Genomic DNA, 17,846 nt, shown 5'->3' with positions numbered 1-17,846 from the left:
TAATTTTGCTGCTTGTCCAGAATGAAGAGCCCGTTTTCTCCAGGGACGGTCGGAAGTTTTTCTTCGTGCGGGCCATTCCCCAGGGAGGACGTGGGCATTTCTACCACATCGCCATGTCATCCTCACAGGTGACTCACCCGCTCACTGCTGCTGTTTCGGGTCTCACCTGAGGCAGGCAGCAATAAAAAGTGCTCTCTGTGCCTGCAGCAGCGAGACGGGGAGGTGCAGATGTCAAAAAGTCTCGGGGATAAAAGAAAACCTCTGACGATGATTTATTTGGGCATAAGGTGATGTGAATTTCCAAATTAAGTACTTAGAAGAAAAAGGTCAGTCGAGTGTCTCTTTCCAAACATTATTATTGTTTTGGTTTGGTTTTCTTAGTGCGACCTTAGTTGTAGATAAGTAAATCTCCACCCTGCCGTAAAGGATTAAATAGAAGCGTGTAGGCACGCTGGATTAGAGGAAGGGGTTTGAAGTTTCTCTGTGCTGAATTCACCTCATTATCTTCAGTGGAGTCATGGTTAAGACAATTCTGACTGTCTTATTTCTATGCCTGCAGATTTGCAGAAATGGCAGGTGTAGTGGTGGAAATTGCAGATGTTTGGTTTAATTTTTGTGGGCAATGGAGCTAAAAGAGTTCCCTTTTCAGAAGTTCTAACGACAAAGAAATTTACTTCTCTTTTCTTTCTGGCAGCCCAACAGTAGCAATGACGACTTACAGGCTATTACCTCAGGAGACTGGGATGTGACAAAGATACTGGCATATGATGAAAAGAGGCAGAAAATGTGAGTAAACTTTGGCCTGACAAATCAGACTTCCTTTGTTTATCCCTGGCTCTGGGTGAGTTGCAAAGGTGCTGCGTATGCACTGAAACCTGTGAGCATGAGGAGGGGAGGTAATAAGCAGGAGAAGCTCCTGTCTCCATTTTGGCTTAACCTCTGGCACCATTACACATCTCTTGTGTTATTTTGATTAATCTGTACAGTTCAAATCTCTCTTTCTGTGACTATTAAATAAATTTGTGGAGAAGAGTAATTTCTCCTGCTGCAACTTCTGATATTAACCTCTGTAGGAAACAAGCCTGTTTTCATCCACCACATATTCAGTTCTGGAAAGAATCCTTCCTTGACCAGCAAAAATACCAATGCAGTGGGGGAAAAAAAAAAGAAAAAAAGAAAAAAAAAAAAAGTTAGAAAAGTTAAATTAGAAAAAAAAATTAAAAATATAAGAAAAACAAACCCACCCTTCTTCACACTTGCTCTTTATACTTGTAAAATAACTTCTGTAAACATTCAATTTTTCAAATACACTTCAAGAAATTACATAAGAAAATATTTTGGTAGCTTTCTGGAATCAAATAACAGATCCTTTTCCAGACAAATTTTCACATGGATACAAGGTTACTTAAAGTCACTGAACAGTTGAGTAAATAGTCTCTGGAATATAACAAACTCTGAGTGAACATTAAGAGCACAGTGTTTCTTCAAGATTTTGAGTGCTCTCCATTACCAATAACTTCATTGTAGAAACAGAATCACAGAATGACTGGAAGAGAAAGATCACCCAGTTCCAGCTCCCTGCCTTGAATCTTGAGGTAAAGAGGTGGATGTCATCCACTTAATCACTTGATCCTTTCTGTTCCACTGACATGACCAACGTGGGACTCAAAGTCTTCCATGCCTGTTTTAATTTCAGTGCTGTCTGCAGTGAACTTTCTTGATCCTCTTAGTGGTGTGCCCCTCTGTATCTTTTTCTAATTCCATTTAAACTTTTCTTGCTTTTACAAGATCATGAAAATTGCAGTATGAGTGAAGATGCTGTTGCATGAGATACTTCTAAACACCCTTCTAATGGTGCAATTCACTTTTGTTTTTCCCCCTCCAGTTATTTCCATAGCACAGAAGATTCGCCAAGAAGGAGACATTTATACAGGTGTGTGCTTTAGTAACTCCATATGTAGAATTTCCCACTCCTTCAGCTTTATACAAATGATAAGCAATTGCAGTAAAAGCAGTTTCTTCGGTTTGGTTTTTTTTTTTTTTAATTGAAAGATCTTTCAACATGTGACTGGAAAAGACAGAACAGTGCAATCACAGTGAACAAAATACCTGACACATGTAAATGTTTTACATTTAGCAATTTTCTCATATTAATGCAAATTCTGAATTTGTCTCAAGATTGACTGTCAAAATCTTTCCAATAGAACTACTTATCACTTGAGGGAATTTAGAAATATATAAACTAATGGTATAAACTGTCTTTGTGCTTTCCAATAGAGGCTTTGAGAGATTTGATAGTAGCTCACTTCTTCATGAAATTGAAAAGAAGTAACAATAATTTATGCTTACAAACATTTAAGATTTAAGCATCATCCCTAATTGTTTGAGTAAAAGGCTGGTTTTACAGCAAGCTGTTGGTAGTTTTGCTATCCTGAAATATTGTGGAAGCAGATTACAAACTGGAGGAAGCTCAAGCTTTTTAATAAACATTTCAGAATCGTTATTCCGTTTGTCCTATTTTTCTTCTCAGTCACCCTGCTGCCATCACATCTGCCATGAAGGGCAGAGCTGGTGAAGGCTTTAGTGGATAAGGGACAGTCAGTACATTTTCCTTCTCTCACATGACATCATGCCTTTTTTTTTTTTCTCAGTGGGAAGGAAACTAGAACAAAGTAGATCACCTGTAACTGAATATTTTTTCTCCTTTCAAGACCTATATGTCGGCTTACTGCGCTCCACAGCTTTTTGAGAGTGTTTATTTCCTTGAAGAAAATTTTAAAAATTATATTAACCCTTCATTTCTATTGAAATGAGAAGAAAGCCTCACTCTAAAAACAGAGTCCAGGCACAGTTCAAGAGCTGCTGGCATGAGAGAAAGCGCTCTCCACTCTTCATTGTCAGAATCCATTCACCCTGGTGCCTCATCAGCCTCATCTCCCCACACAGACAACAGAGAAAGAGCAGATGAAGACCTGTTTAGGGTTTGGTTTTTTTCTTTTTTTCCTCCTTTTCATGTTTGATTTAGTAGATTTAATAAGGATTGTAGTCGGAGATAAAATCTGAGCCTAAACATGAGCCCATGATCTACTCATTTCAGTCTCTATGATCCTAAAAATGTTGCTCAGCCTCATCTCTTGAAATGGTAGCAAAAAACACTCATCTGCTTTACAGTAATACTGGAAAGATCTCTCGGTTAATATTCTTGAAGTTTGAAAATGCTATAGTGGGGCAAAATGCTATCTATTAATATTTGCTAATAATCTGTAATTCTTCAACATTCTGTGGACTCTTAGCAGCAAATTTGTGAGCAAATGGACAGGACACATTACCTTCTTCAACAGCAGATCCTTAAATACAATCTTTCCTTTCTCCTTGGGGGTTATAAGAGCAGCTATTCAAACCTGTAAAAAGGGCTTTGGCCTCTGAGGTAGCAGCTAGCAAATCAGACCAGTGATGCAACCAGTAAGAAACTTGGAGAAAGCAATTCCAACTCTTTATTGTCTGGTGTAATATAAATAAATGTTGAAATGTTGCCCCTTTATTTCACGCCTTCATCCACCAAATGATGACTTCCTCTTGTGGAATTGCAGCCATAATTTTCTTTTAAAAACTGTACCTTCCTTCATAACCACCTGACCTTGCAAAATGACATCAGTATCCATTTATGTATTCTCTATTCAAGCAGGAGGGAAAAAAAAAATCCATTACTTCTATTTAAACTCAACCAAATGGAAATACTTTGTCTCTTACTAATGTTGGACACATTAGATTTATATTCTTGTTCTAAAGAAAGGTTCGAGTAATGTTGCTTTCAAATAACATTTGCTCAGTGACCTTCATGGAATTGTATTAACTTTTTCAGTGCAAGCACAAATGGGAACTTCAACAGGAGGTGCCTGTCCTGTGATCTGATTGAAAACTGCACTTATTTCAGTGCATCCTTCAGCCGCAATCTGGAATATTTCCTCCTGACATGTGAAGGTATGTGCTGGGTTCTGTTACTGCAGTCGTTGTGCCTCAGGGACAGGATTTAGAGCCAGCACTGATACCTTCAGTCATCCTGTCCACCTGGGTCAGCTTTGAAAGACTGGCCATGAATATCTGGGTCACATTGCTTTTAAAGCTTTACTCTTGACGTTTTTGTTTCCTTTTGTATTTTTACTTGTAGCTAGCAAGCAAATATTTACAAGCTTTTTCTGTGCATACTGCACAGAAGGTAGAGGTAGATTCCTCTAGCCACCACAAGCATCCTTAAAGGAAAATAACAGCAAAACCTGGAGGATATGAAACATCAGAGAATTTATGAGACAGAAGCCAGCAAGGTGGAGTTGAATGTGGGTGGCTGGGACTAAGTTCCAGGTACGTCATCCAATGCTGTGAACAGAGGGATTTAAAGTAAGTTACAATGAGAAGATAATTTGCCAAGAAAAGGCAGTTTACAGAAATGTGCCTAATGGACAATGTGAGTTCAGAATATCCCCTGCTTCCCCACTCATTCATCATAAGTCTACTTTAACTTTGCACTATCTGCAGGTCCAACAGGGATTTCCTGTTTTGAAAATGCCTAAGTGTATCCAAGCGGCTAAGGATGCATTTCAGGAGAGGAGTCATCAAAGTTTTCTCCAGCTCTGTTAAGACTAAATGCAGAACTCCACAAAACTTAATCCTATTTCCAATTTCATTCTGCTTAATTATCCAAAATTGCACACAAAATGCATGCACACCAGTCATCTGCTCCTAGGACTGAAGGTATTCAAATGCTTGCATGTCCTCTGAGAAAAGGCTTGAAAAGCATCAAGCAAACAAGAAATTCCTTATTTTCAACAGCTCAGGAGAGAAGTGAGTAGGTTTTGAAGGGATATTAGGAAGGAATTAGGCTTTACTGTGAGCGTGATGATGCCCTGGAACAGGTTGCCCAGAAAAGTTGTGGATGCCTCATCCCTGGAAGTGTTCAAGGCCAGGTTGGATGGGGCTCTGGGCAATCTGGGATAGTGGTGACCCTGGCAGGGGGACAGCAGGAGTCTCTGTGGTGATGCAGGAGCTGCCCCTTCTCTGACTGCCAAGTATCCACTGTTGCCAATAACTGTTTGTGGTGAATACCAAGGGTAAAGAAGGAATATTTGAGATGGTAAAATGGGAAATAATCAAGATAAAATGGAGAAGTAGAATGGTTACCATTATATGAAGTAAAATACCTGGACTAAGACAATTGCAAAAACATGTTTTTCCCCTGGAAGGAATGATGAGCTGAATGTCAGAGGCATTTAGGCATTTAGGTACTAAAAAAAAAAATCTGGCAACACAGTACAGAAAAATAGCATTAATAGGGCAATATACTAATTAATTTATTGGACTAAATAACTTAATGGACTTACTTGTAAATTCGAATTTATGGTTATGGCAGACATTCGCAGAGAAGTGTCATCTGTCAATAAAAAATCAGTTCTGTAGTAAATATTATACTTATGAAGTTCCTCCCTTTAAAAGAAAAACCTTGTTTATTTTCCTTCTTGTTTTCATTTCAACAGCTTTCAGGAGCTACCAGAGATAGTGTTCCTTTGCACCAAGATAATTGTTTTACTGTAGTTAGAAGCATTCATGAATAACAAGATTAAGGTTTCTAAAGGGCCTTATCAACAGTTATGAGGTGATTTGTTTTTGATTACATTATATCTCATCCACAAAAACCTGCAGTGATACCTGAAGAGATTAATGAGTTTTATCAGTGTGTACATTAATCCAGTACAAAAGATAATGATTTTGCATAATAAACTATGGCCCTGATTCTCAGCTGCTGTAAACAATAACTCAGTTATAAGGTCATTAGGGTTAGATATATTTACATCTGCTGAATATATCTTTGTCTGAATCTTCATTATTCAGTGCTAAATCCTCAAATCTCACTGTAGCACAAATACAGCACAGCTTCTTCATCTGTGGAGCTCATCTCAGTGTCTCCATTCAGATGCCTTAAAAAAAAATATGCATACATGAAAAAATACAGAATTTTGGTAGAATTTCCATTTTCACCGATTTTATAAAAATATCAGTCCATTGCATTTAGAGTTATTCCTTATTTACATGGCTGAAGGTGAGAGGCCTTTCAACCTGTTTGCTTTCAAGCAGTTTGCAGGAACCACATTTCTTTTTGGCATTTTTCATGTAGGATCCATCTAACTTCAGGTATGTGCTGTGGGTGCACTTGAGCAGGGACAGCTCCCTTTGGTTCCTGTTGCAGCTGATGTCAGCCAGGTCAGTGGAAACCTCTGCTCTGGATAAAGTACAGATTTCTGGATAAAAATGTCATCCTGTCAGACTTTGGTGATATAAACAGGTGTTGTGGTTTCATGGATAATCACCTGGATCCACTAATAGGACAATTCCTTTTCCTCAGACTGCTTTGCCGCAGCTTGGCCATGCCTCAGTTCCTCAGGGTGTTGGGTTATTGCTCACAAGCATTCATGCTTGTTTAGTTGTACAGTTTAGATTAACAGAAAATCTTATTTATTCCCATGCATGTATAAAACATAAAAAGAAAATCTCTTTGAATGAGGATTTATCAAGGGACCCTGCAGATGCTGTAGTTGATCAAGCAGACAGAGCAAGCCCACCAGGGTGAATGAGAGTTTGTCTTACAATGTCTGCTTCCCAAGGGCTTCTGCCAGGAGTTCCCATCTCTGCTTCTCCCCCAAAAATCCCCACAGATGGAGCCAATGTTCAAGACCAGACAGTGGCAGACAGTACCTGTGGCTGTTTAATGCTTTTTTCTCCCTAAAATGTCTAGCATGCATAAATTTGTATCTAAATATGTATAAAATACATAAATCTCCATAATATGTATAAAATGCATCAATATGTATAAAAGCACCCAGAGCTCAGGTCTTGCTGTCTACACAGTGACATGAAAATGTGTGTTCATAGTGATCACTGGTGTGCCCTATGTTAGCCCCACATGTATCTTTGGAGGTAGCTAAATTAAATGATTTCACTGTAATCAAGCCTGGAACAGCTTAAAACATTGTATTTTCTCCGCTGTCCAGAGGACAAATCCATGGGCAAATATTTATGGCTTGAAAACCATTGCTGTAGTGACAGAAAATAACCTCCACCATACCTCAGTTTCACTCTGTCCCTTCCTTTGTGACCTTCTCTTGCAAATTTCATTGAATTTAGAGTCACAGACATGACTGTGGCTTAGCTGAATGTCTCTACAATGGATGGCAAGGTTTGTAAAATTTGAGCAATCAATCAGTGCTTACAAAATACTCTGTGAAACTTAAATGAAAGGCAAGGGCAAGGGAAAATACCTGTCATAAAAAAACCCCAAGAAACCAAGAAAGGTCTGGCATCACTCATTTGAACCCAAAGATCAAGAGCTGCAAGTTTTCTACTCGCTCCTTTGGTACTTTAAAGGCAACATATAATTTCCTTAAAAGATTTTTTCCTCTCCTGCAGAATACATTTAGCAGCACTGCTGCCTGGCACAGGCTGAAATGAGAACAGCGTACTGTAATAGAAGGTAACCTCTCTTGAAAGAGGACAGTGTAATGCTTACTGTCAGGAGGCAACATTTATTGCACTCAGTCAGTCCCAGAAGGCCAGTTACCTTATTTTTCATCTAATTTTATATGCTCATGATTGAATTACTGTAGCAGGATCTAAGGAAACATGATGCTTTGCAGACTGCTGTTAGATTATCTCCTCTAGACGTGGTTGAAAAAGCAATATCTGCTTGACCAAGGTCACTCCTACTGTCATTTCACCATAAAATACGGGTTTACACTTCTGCCTCTTCTCATAAACCAGCACAGGCGCCTGCACTGATTCCCTCTAAGATAAACAGAAATAAAACCTGGATGGAAGAGGTTTGCTGTTCTATACATAAATTTGAGGGCAGATTTTTCTCATCTGAAATGGGATGTAAATTTCAATTTCATTGAGAAAAGGATAGGAAATTGCAAATTTTGGCTACGGGAAGCAATTTATTCCTGTTTCTTGAGTGGGACTCAGGCACGTAGGGTGTGCAAGGCCGAATGACACGAGCCAATAAAGAGCTAAAGTCTATTTCTAGGTGATAGCTCCTTCTCTGAGGGATGAAGCCCTATCAATTACTACCACTCCAGTCAACTGTGCAGTGTTTTAGTATTTCCTCTGTACATAGGTACACTTTGTCCTCAGTGACTCCTTCTCTCTCCCCAGTGTAACCCATCACCATTAAAACTCATCTCCTAATGAGGTTGTTCACAGGGAAAGCAAGGGAAGCAGCCCTTCCTGCCACAGGATAATTGGTACTCTGACACTCAGGTGCTTTGGCTGCAGTGTCTTCACTCTCATAAAAAAAAAAAAAAAAAATCTGTGAAATCACAGAGAGTTTCAGTTGGACTCACAGAACTGGCAAATGCAAGTCCCTGATGTTGCAGACCGTGGCATCGTAGCATCCTTTACATAACTTGCTCCTTCTCTTTGGCCTTGTCCATAAGTTCATGCTGGGCCTAGGAAAGTGTGATTTTCCCCAAAAAGAGTTAATGCCTTCTGGCTCTGAGGCAAGAGGAATAAAGGGGAAGACCCTGGCCTGTGCATACATCTCTGCAATTAATGGCATTTAATACACAATGAAAGTGATGGGGTGAGGGCGGTGTTGTTCATGGGATGCCTACCACCCTACTAATTAAAATTCTCCATAATCATGTGTTATCAAGAAGGGATTAACCATTTTTAGGGATGTCACAAAGAAAATTGGAGGGCAGAGGACTGTAACAAGGGTTGAGGTAAGATTTTTCTCATGCTTGGCATGGTTGCTGGTGATAGAGAAGTGCCTTGGCCACTACTCTGTGTGTTATTCTTCATTCAGAGACCAATTAGGGAAGAAACAGCTTTCACTTTAGGAGAGGTAGAAGTGTAGCTGAACAGGGAACTGTGTTCTTCTACAGCCCTTCATCCTCTTTCAGATACAGTAGGATTGTTTTGTTCCAAAATGCCATAAAACTATCATTGTTCATCCTGTCTCTTTGAAGGTTATCTCTGCTGGAAGCTGTGTCTGCTGCTGACTGGGAGCCTTTATTGTCAGTCTTGTGCAAGCCAAATGACTTTAAAGCTGTCTCTCCCTTTGGAGAAAAGAAAACAGATTCTTGTAAGAAAATTGTTAAAATATTGTCTCCTGTTTTGGCTCCTCTCTGGCACTGTCCTCTCTGACACTGTAGTTCTCAGCGGCTTAGCCTAGATGCCGTAGATCAGTAATGACAGGTAACAGAAATGAAGTCATTGCTGCCTTTCCTAGCAGGCAACTCTGGAGCAGTGGAGCAAAATATTTTGTTGAAACTGAGCTGTGCTTGATAAAATACCTAAAGAACAAGTACAAAAGGAATTTGTTTGGGTATATCTGCTTTTCCCCATGTGTGTCCTCTGAGCCAGTGAAGACAACTCTGTAGCTGCACTCCTGGCCCTGAGGCACTGAGGGGTGCCTATAGGTCTGGGAAACCTTTAAAAATAGGGTTTATTGCCCTTACATCGTGCCAGACAAAATCTTGTTTCAATCCCATTCACAGACAACAAGTGGTACAAAAGCACTGATTAGAAAAAACTTTGCAATTTAAGGATCTCCTTTGGGAGTGATTCACGCTTATGAAGGAGCAGCAACAACCAAATTAGTAATGATCTGGTCAGGTTTCTCATGCCATTGGACATTCAATCATTCTTTCCTGGTTTTATGTGTTTTAGAGACAAGTGTTGCAAGTTGTTTCTTTATGGAGGCAGCGGGTAGCTTTAAACTTCTCAGCTTCCTTAAACCATTTCTTGAGAATTTAATGATCTTCTTTCTTCCCTCTTGGTGAAACTTGGAAACACCATCTGGAGATGGGAACACTTAGGAGCATCACTTGCTGCTTTCAGTTTATAGGTTTGTGCTGAGCCTTGAAAAGTCATTTTGTTATTCCACATTTGTTTTATTTTCCAGAATTTTTGGGTCAGAAAAGATTTCCACTACCAAGTGTAATCTAATTATCTGGCTCTTCTTTGTGGCAGGTTGTCCTGACTTTGCTTTTAAACACATTTTAACACCATAGACCCCAGAGCACGATTTAACAAGGTTCAGCCTTCCACTGCGGGGAGGTCTAAACCCCTGGTCTGGAATCCTTTTGAGCATCCAGGTTGTTCTGCCCACTGATGTGGACACAACACAGGCTCCTGCCCACACAGATGGCAGAAGTCTGAAATGTTTGGTGCTTTTGGAGTTTACCATAGACAGAGAAAATTTTAGTGTGGGTGAGTCCAAGTCATGAAAGCCATTGGGTGAAATCAGTGTTTTATGAGGAGGGCTGCTTTAGGAGAATCATTTGTGCTTGTTGGGACCAGGATCCAAACCCAGGCTCGTGTCCTTGATCAGTGCCATCTCTCTAAACCCAGTCAGGGATTGCTCACTTGTGTTTCTCCCACTTTCTTTTAATAACTTGGGAAGGGCATTTTATTAAAAAACACAGACCAGCATTCCTGGGCAAGAAAACTTTTAATGGAGGCTGGAGATGGTCAGAAAAGTGGGAAAACTGGGTCATTAGTGCTGCCTCATGTGCTACACATCCCATGAACAGCATGAGATAAGCTCAGCCAGCAGCTGGGTGGGTGGGAAAAAACCTTTGAAGCACCAGCTTCCAGCATCCAGCATCACTGGCATAGCTCAGCTCAAGATTTAAACCCCAGGATTTTTATTTTTTTCTAAATGTCAGCAAACATAAAATTCTGAGCAATGTTTCTAGTACTGTGGCTATACTTTGTGTCATTACTGCATGAAGACATTGACCTTTTTTTGGGGAGATTCATATTTTGGAAAATCTCTTAGTATTTTATTTCTCATGGGATTACCAGCCAATTTAGACATTCATGAATCTGTGCCATAGAAAAGCTAAATTAAAATCAATAAATCACATGGATTTGGTGATGAATTTCACTAACAAAGTAACATTTTTCTTTGTTTTGTCCATCTACTTATGCATTCAGTCTGTTTCATCTGCACTTCTTGTAAGTGGCTCTGTAAGGAAATTTTTTTCCCATGAAAATTGCTTAAAATATCACTCTTGTGAAAATTTTGAATGTAACATTCATCAAAAAAACAGGGCTTCTACCCATAAAGACTTACTTTGTGAATAAAAGTGTCTGAATCCTTTCTGCTTCAGGACAGAAGATCATGACATTTGTCTTTCACTGTGAATTCATCAAATCACATTTTTCTTCAGTTTCTCCATCAAAATCAGGGGGTCATGTCACAGAGATATTTTTGGCAGCAATTTTTACATTTATGGCTCCTTCAACAGAAAGAGCTTAATATTATTTAATATCTCAGGAAAATCCTATACTGATATTTATCAGGATACAGGAGGAGGCAGTAGAAGTTTTATTGTTGGCAAAATAAATACTACGCTAATTTTTTAATTTGAATTGAGGAGAGGTATGAAAATCCTTTTGCAGCCTTTCTCCAGATGATCATTTTCATGCTCTTACCCAGAAGGGAGCGGAGGTACAGCGAGAATTAGTGGCTTGCCTATGGACACATCTGCAGTCAAGTATCATGACCCCCAGTTCCTTCCTCATATTGCAAGAGAGTACTCCAAGGAAAAGCGGCACTGACTCCTGGAACAGACCAGAAATATGACTCCTTCTGCAGCCAGTCTCCATCGTGGACGGTGGATAATTAACCCTCTTCAGGATTTTTGCAATAATGTACATGTCAGGGACGTGTCTGCCCAGCTCCTGCAATAAGAGCTTGGTTCATGCCCTCAGGCAGGAGAATAATGAACACTCTTTCTACATATTCCTCAGTTCCCTCATTTAATCAGACCTTTTAACCTGTATCATTTGGGCCAGACCTACCTTCCCAGGACACCAGTGGAAAATCTGGAGACGAGGATAATTTTAGTAACCATGGGCAAGCAGATGTAAATCAATGAGGCACAAAGCACAAGTTTATAAAACAGTGTTTTAAACCTCTCTACATTGCCCATGTATTGCCTTAAATAAACCTTAAAAATGTTGCATGTCACAATCTCATCAATAACATTCCTGAAACCAGATTGCAATTAGCAGTTGTTATGCTCAGGTTAAACATCAGTGCAAGCTGTAATGGAAGTAAACAGCTTGGCTCTTCCCTGACTATTTATGAACTGTAAAACAGCTCCATATTTAGGCAAACATATCTGCAAAAAGTGGGTTGATTGCTTTCTTTGTTCCCCTTCCCATTATAAAATGATCATGGTTTTTGTACAGTACTGTTGGATTCTCTAAATCTCAAGTTGGACATGGATACCTATGATACATACAATAGTTTCTTTAATTTGATGAAGGATTCCAAACATCCAAACATGAAGAATTCAAAGACGCATTTCGTAACAGTGCTCTGAGAAGTCCTAACCACCTGTCAAATGCTAGTTAGGACACATGGATTTGGTTTTTATCTGCTGTCACAAGCTCCATTAAAGAACCCAAGCAGGTCTTGTGATTCCAGTTTCCTGGAGGTGTTATGAAAATAAAGTCCATTACTGCCTGCAATGCTCAGTTGTGCAGTGACAGTAAGGGGCATAGAGGCTCCTGGATGGATAAATTCCCAGAATGGTTTTGAAAGCTTCGTTGAATCTTCAGTGTATTCACTGCAGAGAAACCTTCCTAGCACAGCAGCCCAGCCATTAGTATGCAGGAGAGAACTCCTGTGACAGAACCAGCATGTAAAGTGATTAAATGGTACTGGAGTGAGGAGCTAACAAGGCATGGCTGCAGACGTTTGCAGCTCCGCGCGGCGCCTCGTCCCAACAGCAACGCAATAACGAGCCTGTAATTACACCACGGGCCTTAATAAGTGCAGGGCCAGTCCTCCCAGGTGCTGGGTGCTCCTAACTCCCTCCAGCCACAGCTGGAGGCACCCACAGCAGCAGAGGAGCCCTCGGTGCATTGAGGATGGGGCTCCAGAAAGCCCAGCCTCTTGTGCCCCCATAGCATCACTCAGTGCCTTAGAGACAGGCAGGGATCTCTTGAACCAGGGATTGGGGTTTGAGTTATAGCAGCACTAAAGCTGAAGCGTAGAATAAGGACTTTACACTTAGAAATTGTAAAGCAGGAATGTTTTATTTCCAGCTGGGATACATGGGAGGATATCTCCTCCAAACCATGTGTACCTGGTCAAGACAAGGTCCAGGTTTAAATACACATTGATCCCACAAACCCACACCTCCCCACCCGCCCATTCCTCGCCTTCTCTCTCTTCATATTCTTATCAGCTGTCACACCTCCTGGTGGTCCTGAGTTAGGGTCTTAGGAGGAAGGCTGATGTCTTCCTCAGGTTGATCTTTGCTTCTGGGCAGGCACGGTGGAGCTTTGGCTTTTTTTCAGGTCACTTTGCTCTTGCCAAAAATTAGGAGCTTGATTTTGCTGGATCCAAGCCACAAAGTTCTGCTTTATCAGTTTTTGACAAATACCTATGTCTCGCTTTGCTGAGTTTAAACATTATCCGTCTTACCAATGTGACTTCTACTTAGTTACTACCTAACAACCAAGCTTAATAGATAATCTTCTATGTGTTCTCAGTACAAGCTGTTTCTTTACTTTTACAAAATCACTAAAAGCTGCTTCTAAAACCCTGTATTCTTATATTCATAAACACCCTCCATATCAAAGCAGTTATGAAAAAGTGTAACAACCCATTTTGGCTTAAAGGCCGTCATTATGAGTTACGTGCTTCTACAGCACTGTGAGTGTTTCAGGGTCTGGGAGATCCAGTGCTGCTGCAAGGGGAAATATCTTCCTGTGGCTTTTTTTTTTCACTTGGAGGGTCCTCAGATGTGTGTGTATGTGTGCTAGTTGCTTCTTGTGGGTGATATGAAACTACTGAGCATCTTAGAAGGATTTGAACAGAGAAACAAATTGCTTCTCAAATGATACTGGGGTATTATTTCATTAGGAGAGTTTTCTGTCCATAATGCCCAAATTAAAATAATAGAAACTTGCTTTTGAGAGATGAAGAACATGAATGTCCTGTTTAGCCTCCCCAAGTAACCGCACCATGAACTTGGAGCATCTCTGGCAGATAACCAGGGAAGCTTGTGGCACAAATGTCTCACTCCAGGGCCTGAAAACAATCTTAAATGCACAGGGAAGAAAAACCTTCATTTAATCCCTACTTAAATATAGTTAGGTAGAAAGCCTGCTCCCTAGCAAGATTTCTGAAGCATATGGATTTAGTGTCAACTAAAAATGTCATAAAACTGCCCCTCACGGTAAAAGCAAAGCATCTTAGAAAGGCTCAATTCCTGCTGGAATTCAAGCAATTGCTTTCTTAAGTGCAGCTGGTCCAGCTAAGAGGGCCAGAGCTTGGCAGGTGACCTTTGGCAAATATGATAAATTAAGTTGTTGAGATCCTAAGAGACTTAATTGGATGCTGAAATAACTATTAGCGCTGAAAATGGGGTTTATTAACCAAGTCAAGAGCCTACAGATATAAAAGTGCAGTAGGCACACCTCGGTTTAAACCAATGTGAAATGCTGATACCTGGGTTTTATTACTGGGATATGCACCAGCTGGAGGCTACAGCTCCATGTAACCACACCAGTAGCCCTGGAGACCTCAGGCAAGGCTGAGAGCCCACTTTAAATACTTTCTTTACTGCTGACACCATCAGCAGTGACTGCCAGGTGGTGACTGGGAGGAGGAGACTCGGGGGAAGATTGTTTCTACCTGCTCTCCCAACAGGTTGTGCCTCCCTGGGCCCCACCTCACCTTACTCTGACATGCCGTAAACCCCTGTTAAGCTCCGTATTTTATTTTTCCTCAGCACATCTCAGAGGAACACACAAGGCTGCCTGTCCACAAGGACTGGAAGACAAAGTCATTGCAGATCCATTCTCTGTCCACCTCAGGGGCTGTTTTACTAATCTGCTGCTGTCTAATTTTCACTAATCTGCTAGTCTGAGCTGGCCCCAGGAACTGAACGGAATGAAAATTACATAGGTTTGGTTTGTTTGTTTGTTTGTTTTTCCAGCTGTGATCAGAAGTTCTAGAAGCTGTTCTGCTACTTTACTGGATGATTTTACAAATTTCTGATCTTACGAGGGAGTGGGACATGCTGGCATGGGACCAAGTGGCTGAGGTGGGGAAGGAAATGGACAATTCTAAATTCAATGTTTTAGGGAACCTCAGTGAGGATTTCATCTTCATAGAAACATAGAATACCCTGAGTTGGAAGGGATCCACAAGGATCATCAAAGTCAACCCCTGTCCCTGCACAGGATCACCCCAAGCATCATTTGGAAGTTTATTATGGGCCACCTCATGACTACAGCCTGTTACTGCTGCACTCCAGAGTAGAATGGTATCTATATTCTATATAATTCTAAAAATAAAATATGGTTTTCATCAGTTCACCCAGAGGTAATGTTGTTTTGTTGTTTTTTTTTAAATCCCACCAAGTGCTGTAACATACTTCAATATAAATTTTTGCTACTTGTTTCTGGATGTGCAGGTCTTGGTGGTTTGGGCTTTCTGAACCATCTGAGCTGTCCTTGGCTGGGTTCTGGGTCTACAGCAAGGGGCAGAAAGCCAATATTTGGCAGTGTGTGCTCTGGGGGCCTGAACACGGTGGTGTCTGTATAGGTACAGCAGGGTAGGCAACCCCCAAGAGGTTGTGTCCTTGTGCAACCACACAAGCCAGGTATCCTGGCCCAAATGCCCACAGTACCTGTCTAACAGAACCCAGGATGCACCAGAAACGCAGAGATGAGTTCAAGCACAGCTGAACGCCCCGCAATGCGCTCAGGGCCAGCAGGAACCGCGCGAGCCCCAGCCATGTGCCTGCAGGTTCCCACCCAGCGGGATGCTAAACGGGCACAGCAGCCTGCTGGGGCCTGGGAGGCATTCCCGGGGCTTGCTCACATCTCAGGTCACTGGGTGAGTGTTATCTGTTGTGACCAGAATGGTTTCCCACACAAGGATGGTTACCACAACCTTGGGTTCTTGTATACGCGGTAGCGGGAAGCTGTAATTAGCGCTTCCAGGCAAACTGTGACCTTTTGGAACTTTTCCTGAGGCTTATGAAGCCTAAATTAGATTCTGCTGTTTGAAAGCATGCACAGACTTAATCTCTGGGCCCTATTTATATTATAATTACTATATAATTCGCATTTGCATTCACTTGACTCCTTTTCTTACTTAACAGCCGAGGTTGGCTCTCGCTCCTCGAGCCCTTTGTGTGCAGTTCATGGGTCACAAATCCCTCGGGTGAAAGCAGGGTGAGGGATGCTCATTCTCGCTCCCTCACATGCTGTACAAGTGCAAAACAGCAGGCTGGCATGAAAACCCCTTCTGCACAAACAGAGGGTACCACCAGAGCTTTTTCTGCGGGGAAAGAGGGGATGGTATTCTCGGTTTGGAAGTTGGGTGAGAACTTCTTTTCTATCTCCTGCTAACAACACAGTTATCACTGCAGTTTGAGTTATCATTATATTTTGAGTTATCATTATAGTTTGAGACTAATTAAAATGGCTTTAGTTATTTCTATAGAGTGAGATTAATCAAAATGGTGACTTTTGTGGATATTTCAGAACATTTTTCCTTCCTTTAAGCAGATCTCTTATTTATGTTATGAACTATTTTACTCTGTTCTTATACATCTTTAATGTGTTTTAAACTCCCCACAAATACTCAGTGACATAAAAACAGGTGGAAAAAAAAAAAAAAAACAACTAATATGCATGAATATTTAACAATAAAATTAAAAGAAAATGCTGAATTTTCAGTGCCTGAAAAAAATATTATGGAATTAAAGTGAAACTCCTCTCCCCTTTGAAATGGCCCCATTCTGCAAAGCACTGTGTGTTCATTGCTTTAGCGTGTTTTGATCCTGTTTTCATTCTGATTCTTGCTTGTAAATATGAGCTGCCTGGCATTGCCCAGAGGAAGGTGATCTATCACCTGCATCCAGCCAGGATTCTTGTCACTTGGTCATTCCTTACATATAAAATTTTATCTGAGCTCCCCTCGCAGGAGATAAATGACCATGACAACAAGCTTCCTCTGATGCTTCAAATAATGAAGCTTCACAAATCAGGCAGAAGCCTCCTGCATGTCCAGGGTGCGTGTGCGTTATTTCCAGCTGTATGAGCAACCTTGGATGAACTCATTATTCTGCAGTGGGTAGTACAGGCATTACCATCCCGCAAGATTTAAAGCTTCCTCTGAGGAAAACTGCTCCTTTCACCTTGTTTGCCAGCTGGACCAGCTGTAAGGTTTATTGCTGGCTTTTGTTTTCTGTTTGCCTCGTACTTGTTAAGCCCTTTATTAATGCAGCCAGTACATTAAGGGTATATTAAAACCTGAGAAGTCATGAGAGGAAAACAGCTTAACAACCAGACAATGTGAAGCAATGGTATTTATGAGTTGTTGGTGGTGTTTTTTAAGTTAATATCCATCACCAGTTATTACTTAATTAGCTAGGAAATCATTGTTTTGTTGAAAGAGAATTTTACTTATGGAAAAGAATAAATTAAGATTATCTAGATCAATTTATAGTAGGTTTTAAAGGAAACAAACAAAATATGAAATGGGGATTTGTTCAGTCTATTAATGAGGTGTAAATGGCACTGAGAGAATTTTCTTTCATGCTGCAGTTCTAAGGAATGATGCTTTTTTCCTTGAATATCATAGAATCATGGAATGGTTTGGATTGGATTGAAAGGGACCAACATATACTAATCCAGTAAGAAACTTATACTTTTAAAATAGGAACAAATGTTAACTTTTGGATTCATCTCTTCCCAGAGCTTGCAGAAATCCTGGATTAAAACTGAATTGAAAGAGGTAAAATTCACGTATTCAA

At 40.6% G+C, this 17,846-nt stretch overlaps 1 protein-coding gene across 7 annotated transcripts in view; it reads left to right on the top strand.

Moving 5' to 3' along the window:
- The window catches only part of DPP6 (dipeptidyl peptidase like 6), a 541,800-nt gene that overhangs the window by 502,106 nt on the left and 21,848 nt on the right, over positions 1–17,846 (top strand). For all 7 annotated transcript variants that reach the window (XM_040056360.2, XM_040056368.2, XM_040056348.2 and 4 more), the window contains exons 13-16: positions 21–128; positions 695–786; positions 1,886–1,933; positions 3,863–3,981. In XM_040056360.2, coding sequence (XP_039912294.1) covers positions 21–128; positions 695–786; positions 1,886–1,933; positions 3,863–3,981 — 367 coding nt within the window. The remainder of the gene's footprint in view (positions 1–20; positions 129–694; positions 787–1,885; positions 1,934–3,862; positions 3,982–17,846) is intronic.

Source organism: Hirundo rustica, chromosome 1 (assembly GCF_015227805.2).
Source record: "Hirundo rustica isolate bHirRus1 chromosome 1, bHirRus1.pri.v3, whole genome shotgun sequence".
NCBI classification, from domain to species: domain Eukaryota; kingdom Metazoa; phylum Chordata; class Aves; order Passeriformes; family Hirundinidae; genus Hirundo; species Hirundo rustica.
This window is presented reverse-complemented; position numbering and strand designations above follow the sequence as displayed.